The following is a 12719-nucleotide window of genomic DNA, read 5'->3' as shown; positions in this document are numbered from 1 at the left end:
AGAGGGAAAAGGGGAGGGGGGAGGAGGGAACCTTATATCACGTGACAGGGGCGGCGCGGCCCGGGGTGTCAGTGTGGAGGAGACTGAGGTAAAGTTGGGAGCGCAGCGGCGTTGGCGGCGGCGGCGGCGGCAGCGGCAGCGCGGCGGGGCCGGGTATTGTCCGCGGCCCCTTTAAATCCGCGTTCCCCCTTTTACCCTCCCTCCTTTCTCCCTTACCCCCGCCGTATACCCCTCCCTCGGTAGGCCCCCCCGCACCGTGTTTCCCACTGTACACCCCCCGCCTAGTCGTGCGAGCCCTGGCGCCCCCCCTCGAGTCGGCCGCTGGAGGTTTTGTTTATGGTTGGGTTCGCGGCCTAGTGGGCCGCGCCAGAGCCGGGGCCTCGATTTGGGAGCGTGGCCGGGGCGGGGCTTGGGGCAGTCGGCGGCGGGGGGGGGGCCATGCGGCTAGAGCCTGAGACGGGGGAGAGCGAGAAAGAGCGCGAGTGAGTGAGGCCTGGGCTCCGCCTGAGGTAGGGCCCTCTCTTTACCCTGGCCGGTTCCTGTGGAGAAGACGAGAAGGCCTCCTCCCTTTCCAACCCTCTGCGGGCCCCCTCTGATCCGGATCCGGCCTGGTTTAGGGGTGGCGGGGAGTGGGGGGAGGGAAGACGATGGGGTGGAGCTGCCCCAAACTCCCCCATGTGGCCCTCAGTTTGGAGTGCGGAGGATTAATTTGTTCCGGGTGGGAGGTAAGGAGGCGATTGGCCCTGTGAGCTCCCGATGTGGTGCTGAGCGGGGTGAGCCTCCCATCCTCCACGCGTGGGCTTGCGTCCCCTCTCCGTTTCCAGCCTCTTTGTCAGCTCCTCTTATTACCCTTTCTTTCTCACCGCCCCAGCTCTTGGAATATATTTTTTGCTGCTGTCTTTAGCTTCCTGTTGTCCATACTGTTGTTTTGGGTACCCCAAACAATTATGGTGTTATCTGGGAAGCTGGGCATGGGAGGCCCCCCATAGGGTATATTACGCCTAAGGGACGTCACTAGAGCAGTGGGGTATTTGATCACTCTTCTCATAATGGAACAGGAATCCCAAATTTCTTCAGACCCTTCACCTTGTGGGCAGTCCTTAAATTGCTTTGCAAACTGATGTCACAAATAGGCTGCTCCTTTTCCACTGTTCTTGAAATGTAGCCATCTCTGGTGTAGGATATTGTGAAAGAAAAACACCACAGTAACAGGCCTTTTTTGTTGTTGTTATTGTTATCCTTTTTGCCTTTGACTGTCCCTGATTATTAGATGGTGAAATCGTGTTTTGTTTTGTTTTTTGTCTCCTCCCCATTCACTTCCACCGCCCATCTTCTGCTTTGGGGATGGATATCTGATGTGACTTGCTGGGATGTGATGAGGGTCATTGACAACCCGAATTCCTGGAGAACTAAAACGTTTTGGCCGTGTATAGGTTGATAAAACTGCTTTTGAGATCCTGCAACCATTGTCCTTAAAAAGATTAGGCTCTCCCGGTGATTATTTCCGTTGTGAACGGGAAGTCGGAAAGTGTTGCTGGCATGAAAACTGATGATGAAAGACCTTAAAATGTACTGTTTTGATTATGATTTTTAAAGCCCCTTCTTGCCAAAATGTGTCCTAACTGGGAAGTACTCTTTTTTAAATTAGGTTCAAGTTGATGGGGAAGGAGTTGCAGGGGTAATTTCCACAGAGCATCTAGGGGAATTAATTGCTCTTTTAGAAGTAGCAAGCCTTACCCACCCCGTCCAGCTTCAGAGTTTCTGAATTGTTTCCCAAATTAGATTGTAAGCTCCCTGAGGGCAGCAACCAAGTCATATTGCTTTTGTATTTACTAAAATACTGGACACATAGTAGATACTCAATAAATACTTGTTATTTATTTTTTTCTGTAAAATTTCTCTGGCTATTTTTTTAAGTAGCTGGTTTTCAAAAAACGGTCAAGGGCACTCCTGTGTTGAAACCTGTATTTGTTCCTGCACTATTCCCTTGTCTCCAGTACTTCTCACCTACTTTCATTAAATATTTTTATGCTATATGAAAGAGTACTTAACGAGATTCCTCACCTCTACTGTGATAACTTTGGGTATGTGTCTCTTTACTACTAAAAGGCTACTAATTCTGTGCCCTCCAGTGATCCATCCCAGATCACTTATTTTTGACCTGTTGCTCAGTGTTGCTACTACATAGGTGGTAAAATTTTGTTCGTCACACATTTCAAAGCACTTATAAGAGAGAAATGGAAGTTAATAGAATGATCAGGAGGTTCCCCTCCTCCCCTTTCCTAAGTAATTAATGTGGGTTTTGAAATGACTAATGTATTTGGGCTGACAGGTACTGTACATGCAATTGTCCTTACAGGTAGTCATGAAATTCTACTTAACAACTCATGCTCACAAATGGAAACACATGTGGAGTAGAACACAATCTATATTTTTTAAGTTCTAGGAGAGGCTACTCCCATGGTTAGAATCTTCATCTTTGAGCCAATTACAATAATGCCTATAGTTTTCCTCTAGGTATTTTCTTTTTTTTTTTTTTCTGTTTGATTTGAATCTAGGTACTTGGTTGAACAACACTTGATTTTTTGTAAGTTAAGTTTTGAAACTTGACAATAATGGCAGCCTGGGAAAATGGACTTCTGTGTATCAAATAATCCTGTACTATCTAGACACATTTACAGGCCTTTTTGTGCACCTGTGTAGGGAGAAGAGGTAATGGTTAAAAATTAGCCCCAAAGTTTCCTTAAAAATCTTTCTTGGTGATAGGGAATGTAGAACTCTTAATTCTTAATGACTGCATCAAACAATAAAGATCTATGTGACACATTGACCCAATTGGGTGAAGGATTTATCCACAGGGAAGTTCGCTTTCTTTGTGACCCAAGAAATAGGTGAAATTCACTCTCAATAGTTCATGCTTGCGTATTTCTTTAGAAACCCAACCTACCTGTCCCTCAAATCTGGCAATGTCTTCTGGGCAGCCTAGAATTACCCTATGTGAAGTTTTATTAATGAAAAATAAATAATATAGAGCAGAAAAGTATAAACTTGTCCTCTTTGGAATGGAATAAAATATGCAGAGTAACCTCCTTTTGAGCAATCAATATTATGAATGTTTTCTTTGTTTGCTAAATACAGCAACTGAGATTGCATTATCAAACAAAGTATGAATGAAGGCAACAAATTCAGTAGAATCTTTGCTTGTTGGAAGTGTTGTAACAAAAACTGATCTGGTTTTGGGAAGGCCCTGTGTGTTCCTTGTCTCTTTAAAGACTCAACAAAGTCATCTTGCTGGCAATAATGTCTCAAGTTTAAAATGATTTCCCAGAAGGACTTTCTTCCAAATAAAACTTTGTGCCAAATGCTTTTGATTTGGGACAAATTTAGGATTCTCTGTATATTAAGGTGAGTGGTGGAGGGTAATTGCCATTCTGGTTTCTTGGAACTTCGGACTTAGGAAACCAACATAAGCAGCCACAAAAGCAGGGTGCTGGAATTATTATCCAAGGAACTGAGATTCTGAGCAGGCACTGGGGTAATACATGCCTTGTGGAAAGTTGCGGGAGCCCCTGCACCATACTGAGGGACAGAAACTTGAGGGAGAAAGGGTAGACTTGAGCTTGTCCTTTCCCAAATGATGGAGGACACATGCAGCTTATGTTTAAAAGGTTGTAAGATAGGTAAAGCTGTTTTCAAAGGTAGGTTGAATACAGCGTTTTAAATTGTTTTTATTTGAAGTATAGGCTGATCCCCTTCCTGGAAGGCTTTTGTTTCCAGGCTTTACTGATTATTTTTCCTTCTGTCAGAGGGACTTTATATTTTCACTTATGGGATGACTTGATTCTTAACATTGTTTTGCTAACTATCAAGATAGCAAAACTTAACAAAGCCTGCTTATAAGGGACTGTAACCAAATTGTGCCCATAACTTTAAAATAAGCAAACATCACTTAACACATGTTTTATACATTTATTGTTCTGCAAAAATGGATTAGTACCCTAAAGAATTCATCAGACTATAAATGTCTCAAGAACAGGTGCATGTTGGTTTCTTTGAAGAAATGATAGTGGTGAAGGTGCTGATGAAAAAGGTTGAAAACATTTTACCTGCATTTAACATCTAAACTTTTTTTTCTTCCTTTTTTTTTTTTTTTTTTTAAATCTTGCAGTATTCTACCTTGTAAATACTGTTATTTGTATATACTGTAAATGATGACGTCGGTGGGCACTAACCGAGCCCGGGGAAACTGGGAGCCACCTCAAAACCAAAACCAGACACAGCACAAGCAGCGGCCCCAGGTAAAGAACCCAAGGGCTATGGATCCATGGGGTAGCCTTGAGGTTGATACTGGTTTACATCTAGTACAGCAACGTTCTATGCTTTGGGTTATTAGTTTGGGTTCTTTATTCTTATTTTCTTATCCTTTCCTCTTTTCACTTGGGGCCTAATAACTGTTAATGACACTCTGTGATGCAATGTGCTTATTTTTATTGTTAATTTACTGCATTATGAGGCTTGGAAAGAATGGGTCCTGTGCTTTGTATCTCTAAGATAGCAGTTTCCTTTATTCATCTGGGTTGTTTCAGCAATATATTTCTCATTTCCTAGAATTTCCACTTTGACATCTCTTTAGCCAGTCTTTGTCTTGCCACCTTTTCCTTTCCTTTGCTCTTGTTTTCCCTAACTGGTCTTTTATTTTCCTCTCTCGTCTCATGGAGGCCTAATCTGATTTTTCCTTTCCCATGAGGAGTTAGCGTCTTTACTGTGTTCCTTTAAGATTAACAAATGAAACACTATAGAGTATTGCACAGTTTTAAAGAATAAATTAACCTGGGCGCTGAGGTTTATGAGGTTTTGGGTTTTTTTTTTAATTGAATTTAGATGTATTTTTTAATAACCAGTTCAGTATTTGTTGGCACCTAATATGAATGAATCAGTTATATTTGGTTATGGTCAGATAAATATGTCAGATTAGAACTTTCTCTTATCCATTTTTCTTTTACTTCTCTTTCCAGGTGAATTTCTAGCAGAATTCTAGTATTTATCTCAGCTGGGGCTAAAATTTCTGACATCTTACAAGCATACATTGGATTCTTGGAGGATATGCTCAGTGTATCCTCAGACTAAACCTTATGCTATTCTCATCCCTAGGGAATAAGAGAGTGACAGTGATCATTGCAGGAACAGGGTTTTCACATGACTTTGCAAATACATGAAATTGAATTAAGGCACAGATGTTTCAAAGTGGTGTTTGATCCCAAAATGAGTCTCTTTAACTGTGGACATAAAAGCTCCGTGCTTTTTTGGAGAAAGTAGTGTGAAATAGTGACAGCTTAACTCTATGTTGTTGTTTTGTTCATTTAAGCATCTTATGTGGTGGAAAGAGCCTAATGGCTATATAGTCCATGAGGTCACAAAGAGTCGGACACGACTGAGCAACTGAAGTGAAGTGGTGGAAATGTTTTATTACTTGGTCATGTGTAACAGGGAGAAGGAAATTGGGGTGGGAGATGGTGCATATTGATTGTTGTTGTTCAGTTGCTAAGTTGTGTCAGACTCGTTTGCAACCCCATGGACTGTAGCCCACCAGGCTCCTCTGTCCATGGGATTTCCCAGGCAAGAATACTGGAGTGGGTTGCCATTTCCTTTTCCAGGGGATCTTCCCAACCCAGGAATTGAACCCGAGTCTCCTACTTGGCAGGTGGATTCTTTGCCGCTGAGCCACCTGGGAAGCCCAGTGGACTGTGTTGGTCCCTCTCATTTCTCTAAACTGTTGTCTCTTGATCTTGCTTTTTAGGCCACTGCAGAACAAATTCGACTTGCACAGATGATTTCGGACCATAATGATGCTGACTTTGAGGAAAAGGTGAAACAAGTGAGTGTATTTTTGATTTGTCTTAATTTGTGGGAAAAAACATAAAGATTAAAGCGCAGTTAATAGGATTGATGCCTACCGGGATACTTTCCACTTTAGGTATTATAAGAATTTTAACCTGAAATATAATAGGTTAAGCCAATACATGAGTGCTTTTATTGTGTGATTTACTGTGCCCCTTTGGACAGATACCGTGTTCAAAGAGATTTTATCTTAATTTTAAACTCTTTTTTGAATGACTTTATTAGTACTGTTGTACAGTAACATTGAGCATTTGTGGTATCTAGGAAATATGGAGAGTCATGGTATACTGAAGCCTGTGTGTTTCTGCATTTGATTCTCTATTAGATACTTTATTGTTCGATTGTTTTATAAATACTTTTGCCCCATCCTTAATCACAGGTGTTAGTATTTTGCTTTTGGAGCTAGAATGTCAAAATTCTGCATGTTTTGCTTTTTTAAACCTAATTCTTTCAAACTCAGCTGTGTCTTCTCCCTTTCCTTCATCTGTTTTCCTTTTGTGGGGAGTGCAAGCTTGTTCATAATGGTTGTTGATCTTTCTCTTTCAGCTGATTGATATCACAGGCAAGAACCAGGATGAATGTGTCATTGCTTTGCATGACTGCAATGGAGATGTCAACAGAGCCATCAATGTACTGCTGGAAGGAAACCCAGATACGGTAGAGTGCTAATAAAGTGTTCTAGAAAGTGGGTCCCTGGTTGAGAGGCTAGTAAATTCCAAAAATAGCAAGTGGGGTCAACTTAAAGCATACTCTCTTATTCTCCAAATAAAGCAAGGAAGTGTCTTTATATTTGCTGGAGGTTGCAAACACTTAAAATTTTGGGCAATAAATAGAACAGATAAAATCAGTTTCTTTTAGTTGGCCTGGCATAATTGTTGATTCTAGGCTAATGACTACTTTCAAGACTTGGTTAGTCTTGAGTAAAGAGTTGCTGCTAAATAGCCTTAGTTACTAATAGATTTATTGCTGTTGAACAAAGCCACAGCCCTTCCTGGATTCTGATTTCAGAACAGTCCCACCAATATTAGCTTTACATTTCACAATACCTTTTTTTTTTTTCCACAATACCTTTTTATCATGTGAACTTGTTTTTGTTGAAGTAGCAGAGAAAGAAATCTTTTTAAAAAATAATTTATTTTTTTCATGAATTTTTGGCTGCTCTGGGTCTTTGTTACTGTTCTCAGGCTTTCTCTATAGTTGTGGAGAGGGGCTGTTTTTCATTGAGCTGTGCAGGCTTCTCACTGTGGTGGCTTCTCTTGTTGCAGAGCACGGGCTCTAGGCACACAGGCTTTAGTAGTTGCAGCGTTCGGGCTCAGTAGTTGTGGCTCGAGGGCTTAATTGCTCCGATGCATTTGGGATCTTTCCAGACCAGGGATCCAACTCATGTCCCCTGCATTGACATATGGGTTCCTAACCACTGGATGACCAGGGAAGCCTGAGAAACAAACTTTACAGCTTGTTGACCATTCCTGGAGATGGTAGAGGATATTGGAGGAACTCTTGCCCTGGAATTTAGAGTTGATTTCACCTTTTCCTTTCCACTTAATGAGAATGCTGTGTTTTGTTACTGTCTTACTATTGTATCAGACTGTTATGTCCTTTAAGAATAGGATTGTGCCTTACTAAATAATCTTTGGGATGTTCTGCAGTGTTTAGTAGAGACCTTTATTATTAGTTTTTTAAATGAGCAGTGTATCATTTGAAGTAATTTTCATTTTGTTGATCTTACTCAGGGGATTTTTGGTTGAGATGGAAAACCAGATTTCATCCTTAGATTAACTGATTCATGTTACAGTGTTACTTTAGCTGAATGTTGGAGGTTTGTCAGTTTCTTTGAGACAATGGGAAATAACAGTGAAAACTGTTTTTAGTCATTGAATTTAGATATGTAGATTTTTTTTCTTTAAAGGTGTGGTCCTAGATTAAGTTTTACAATTATTGCTTTTGTTTGAAAATTACTACCCGAATAATCAGATAGCAGTTTTGGTTCATTTTGAGTTTACTCTGGAGTAATTGCCTCAAGATTTTTCAGGGAGTAGGATGGAGAGGAAGTAGGACTACTTATGCTTTCTAAAAGTATATATTTTTTTTTTGAGACGTCACTGGAAGTTCAGCGGTTAAGACTCCAAGCTCCCAATGCGCTGGCCGTGGGTTTGATCCCTAGTTGGGGGATAAGGTCCTGCATGCTGCATAGTGCAGAAGAAAAAAAAATGTGAAAAAATTTTATTTTGCACAAGTCACATTTTGTTTCACCTTCTAGTACTAGAAGTCTGACCTCCTTCCACAGTATTAAAAAAAATAAGCTAGAGAATGTAGGTTTATGCCCCAAATAAACCAGCAACTAGTGAAACCAGTGGCAATCAGTCAGCTGCCAGGAATGTTGCATGTATTTGGGTGGATGAGATCATATCAGAAAACTAGGAGTGCCTTTGGGCAAAGCATAGTAATTCTTTTTATGTATAGAACCCATCTGGTGCCAGCAGCTGATAAATAATCAGAGAGAAGCCAAAAGGCGACAGGTTTCTGAAACCTTCCAGGTTTTGATACAGATTAGCACAAACTCTTAAGGACTGACTGTTTTGAGTCTCATTTCCAGAGTTCCTGATGGCAGGTTTAGGTATGAGGTTACTATAATTTATGAATTAAAGCTACTATGAGCATAAAGTGACCTACAACTTAATGTGGAATCAGGGTGGGTTGGAAGAATAGGCAACACGGTACTGCTAGGTCCTAGGTGAAGAAGTGAAGTGAAGTCGCTCAGTCGTGTCTGACTCTTTGCGACCCCATGGACAGTAGCCTATCAGGCTCCATCGTTCATGGGATTTTCCAGGCAAGAGTACTGGAGTGGGCTGCCATTTCCTTCTCCAGGGGATCTTCCCAACCCAGGGATCGAACCTGGGTCTCCTGCATTGCAGACAGATGCTTTACCGTCTGAGCCAGGTGCTAGGTGGATGCTTAATATTTTTTTTGGCCAAGCTGTGTGGCTTGCAAGGTCTTAGTTTCCTGACCAGGGATTGAACCTGTGTCCCCTGAATTTTAAGGCAAATTGTTCACCACTGGACCACCAGGGAAGTTCCTTTAATATAGTTATGTATTTAGTTATTTATTTTTATTTGGTCATGCTGGGTCTTCAGTGCTGCTTGAGGGTTTTTCTCTAGTTGGGGCAAGTGCGGACAGCTCTTTTGGTGCATGGACTTCTCATTGCGGTGGCTTCTCTTGTTGCAGAGCACAGGCTCTAGGCACACAAACTTCAGTAGTTGCAGTGTGTTGGCTTAGTTGCTCCGTGGCATCCTTTAGTATAGTTTTAAATTTACTTGTTTTGAACTTAAAGATGTTTAAATTGTGGTGAAATACACTAGAGGAAATTGACCAATTTAACCATTTTAAGTAAACAATTCTTTGTCACTAAGGACAGTCACAGTGCTGGACAGCCATTCTTGTTGTGTAATCACCAAGTTGTGTCTGACTCTTCTGCAACCCCCTGGACCGTAGCCCGCCAGCTTCCTCTGTCCACGGGGTTTCCCAGGCAAGAATACTGGAGTGGACTGCCTTGACCTCCTCCAGGAGGTCTTCCTGATCCAAGGATCCAAACTGTGTCTGCTGCTGGGCAGCAGACTCTGCCACTGAGCCTCCTGGGAGGCCCTGTGCAACCATTCCCACTGCCCTTTCCAGAACTGGTCCATTTCCCAGTGAGAAACCATGTCCATAGAACAATGAACTCTCCATGCCCCACTCCCAGCTCGGGTAACACCTTCTGTTTGTGGTATCTCATATAAGGTATTGCCTATTCTTGGTACCTCATAAAAGTGGAATCAAGTATTTGTCCTTTTGTGTTTCATTTACCAAAATATTTTTAAGGTTTATCTGTATTGTGATTGGCATCAGAATTTTAGTCCTTCGGAAGACTGAGTAATAGTCTGTTGTGTGTTTATAGCACATTTTGTTTATCCACTTACCATTGGCGAACACTTCAGATTATTTGGAAATAAATTGTAGACATCAGAGTACTTTGATTTCCTAAATTCTTCAGCATGTTTTCCTAAAAGGATACTGTTTTATATGACAATATTATTGTTAGCCCTGAGAAAATTAATAGTAATTTCATATTACTATTCCATTTTTTTAAAGTTATTTGATAGCTGTTACTGAGCAAACCTTCCTCAGCAATCAATGCAAAGAAATAGAGGAAAACAATAGAATGGGAAAGACTAGAGATATCTTCAAGAAAATTAGAGATACCAAGGGAACATTTCATGCAAAGATGGGCTCGATAAAGGACAGAAATGGTATGGACCTAACAGAAGCAGAAGATACTAAGAGGTGGCAAGAATACACAGAATAACTGTACAAAAAAGATCTTCACGACCAAGATAATCACGATGATGTGATCACTCACCTAGAGCCAGACATCCTGGAATGTGAAGTCAAGTGGACCTTAGAAAGCATCACTACGAACAAAGCTAGTGGAGGTGATGGAATTCTAGTTGAGCTATTTTAAATCCTGGAAGATGATGCTGTGAAAGTGCTGCACTCAGTATGCCAGCAAATTTGGAAAACTCAGCAGTGGCCATAGGACTGGAAAAGGTCAGTTTTCATTCCAATCCCAAAGAAAGTCAATGCCAAAGAATGCTCAAACTACCGCACAATTGCACTCATCTCACACGCTAGTAAAGCTCAAAATTCTCCAAGCCAGGCTTCAGCAATACGTGAACCATGAACTTCCAGATGTTCAAGCTGGTTTTAGAAAAGGCAGAGGAATCCGAGATCATATTGCCAACATCTGCTGGATCATGGAAAAAGCAAGGGAGTTCTAGAAAAACATCTACTTCTGCTTTATTGACTATGCCAAAGCCTTTGTGTGGATCACAATAAACTGTGGAAAATTCTTCAAGAGATAGGAATACCAGACCACCTGACTTGCCTCTTGAGAAACCTATATGCAGGTCAGGAAGCAACAGTTAGAACTGGACATGGAACAACAGACTGGTTCCAAATATGAAAAGGAGTACGTCAAGGCTGTATATTGTCACCCTGCTTTTTTAACTTATATGCAGACTACATCATGAGAAACGCTGGGCTGGAAAGAAGCACAAGCTGGAATCAAGATTGCCAGGAGAAATATCAATAACCTCAGATATGCAGAGAACACCACCCTTATGGCAGAAAGTGAAGAGGAACTGAAAAGCCTCTTGATGAAAGTGAAAGAGGAGAGTGAAAAAGTTGGCTTAAAGCTCAACATTTAGAAAACGAAGATCATGGCATCTGGTCCCATCACTTCATGGGAAACAGATGGGGAAATAGTGGAAACAGTGTCAGACTTTATTTTTTTGGGCTCGAAAATCACTGCAGATGGTGATTGCAGCCATGAAATTAAAAGACACTCCTTGGAAGGAAAGTTATGACCAACCTAGATAGCATATTGAAAAGCAGAGACATTACTTTGCCAACCAAGGTCCGTCTAGTCAAGGCTATGGTTTTTCCAGTGGTCATGTATGGATGTGAGAGTTGGACTGTGAAGAAAGCTGAGCACCAAAGAATTGATGCTTTTGAACTGTGGTGTTGGAGAAGACTCTTGAGAGTTCCTTGGACTGCAAGGAGATCAGCCCTGGGATTTCTTTGGAAGGAATGATGCTAAAGCTGAAACTCCAATACTTTGGCCACCTCGTGTGAAGAGTTGACTCATTGGAAAAGACCCTGATGCTGGGAGGGATTGGGGGCAGGAGGAGAAGGGGACGACAGAGGATGAGATGGCTGGATGGCATCACTGACTCGATGGACGTGAGTCTGAGTGAACTCTGGGAGTTGGTGATGGATAGGGAGGCCTGGTGTGCTGCGATTCATGGGGTTGCAAAGAGTCGGACATGACTGAACTGAACTGAGCAAACAGGGCCATCGTAATTTGGTATTACGTAATTTGGTATTTGGAATATTGGTGTCCAGGATGGTAAACATGATAGTCTTGGCATTTGAACTGAAACTTATTTATACACGTTTGAACTTATTTGTATGTATTTTCTGCAAAAATTATAAATCAGTATATGTATATATTTAAAACTTGAAATCTATAAGGAATTCTCTGGCAGTCCAGTGGTTAAGGCTCTGCTCTTTGACTCTGCTGAGCACCTGGGTTCAGTCCCTGGTCAGGGAACTGAGAACCTGCAAGCCACAAGGCAAGGCAAAAAAAAAAGAACTTTAAGTTTATAAAATTAATTTTCCTAAGGAATGAGTTTTTGCACGACTGTTTAGCTTATTTTCCTTGCTATAAATATTTGTTCCTGAACTCCTTTGAGGAAGGTTGAATTGTATTATAGCAATTTCAGATGCATAAGGGGAACACAGTGAGTAAAATAAGACATAGCATGTCTCAGGGCCAGGGCTGTGCTTTCCTGACTGCTATTTGGTCTTCTTTTAAATAAAGGAAATTGGTGTGTGTGGAAGGGGTGGGTTAGGGAACAGGTGTAGTTGTTTTCCTCCTAAATTCTAGGTTGCTTAATTTGAGACTGTACTCGAGTCAAATGCTATTCATTCACTCTGAATTCAAAGTTAACTTTTAGAAACTTTGAGTTTTCAGCTTTGTTTGACATAGATAAGGCTATAAAAAATTGGAAATTACTGAATGCATAGGGAATTAGTGTTTTCAGCCCGGGAAACACACTTGAAAGGACGAACCAGTAAGTAACTAGGCCCTTTGACTAAGGGGACACCGAGTGACTGAACTGAATGGAGATCTCGGTGACCCTTTTGGGAATGATTCCTGTATCCGTTTGCTCATAAGCACCTCCTCCACAGAAAGGGCTTCAATTTTGCAGTGATAGGTGCAG

General features: G+C 41.4%; 1 protein-coding gene across 41 annotated transcripts in view; it reads left to right on the top strand.

Moving 5' to 3' along the window:
• Nucleotides 1-12719, top strand: part of UBAP2L (ubiquitin associated protein 2 like) — a 71633-nt gene that overhangs the window by 24402 nt on the left and 34512 nt on the right. For 25 of the 41 annotated variants that reach the window (XM_010802864.4, XM_059881104.1, XM_024984133.2 and 22 more), the window contains exons 1-4: nt 63-153; nt 4169-4298; nt 5798-5875; nt 6445-6555. In XM_010802864.4, the coding sequence (XP_010801166.1) occupies nt 4209-4298; nt 5798-5875; nt 6445-6555 (279 nt within the window). In that variant the 5' untranslated portion in view covers nt 63-153; nt 4169-4208. 41 annotated transcript variants of the gene reach the window in all.

The sequence above is a fragment of the Bos taurus genome, chromosome 3 (genome assembly GCF_002263795.3).
Source record: "Bos taurus isolate L1 Dominette 01449 registration number 42190680 breed Hereford chromosome 3, ARS-UCD2.0, whole genome shotgun sequence".
Lineage (NCBI taxonomy): Eukaryota > Metazoa > Chordata > Mammalia > Artiodactyla > Bovidae > Bos > Bos taurus.
The sequence above is the reverse complement of the archived record's forward strand: the minus strand, read 5'-3'. Positions and strand labels throughout refer to the sequence as shown.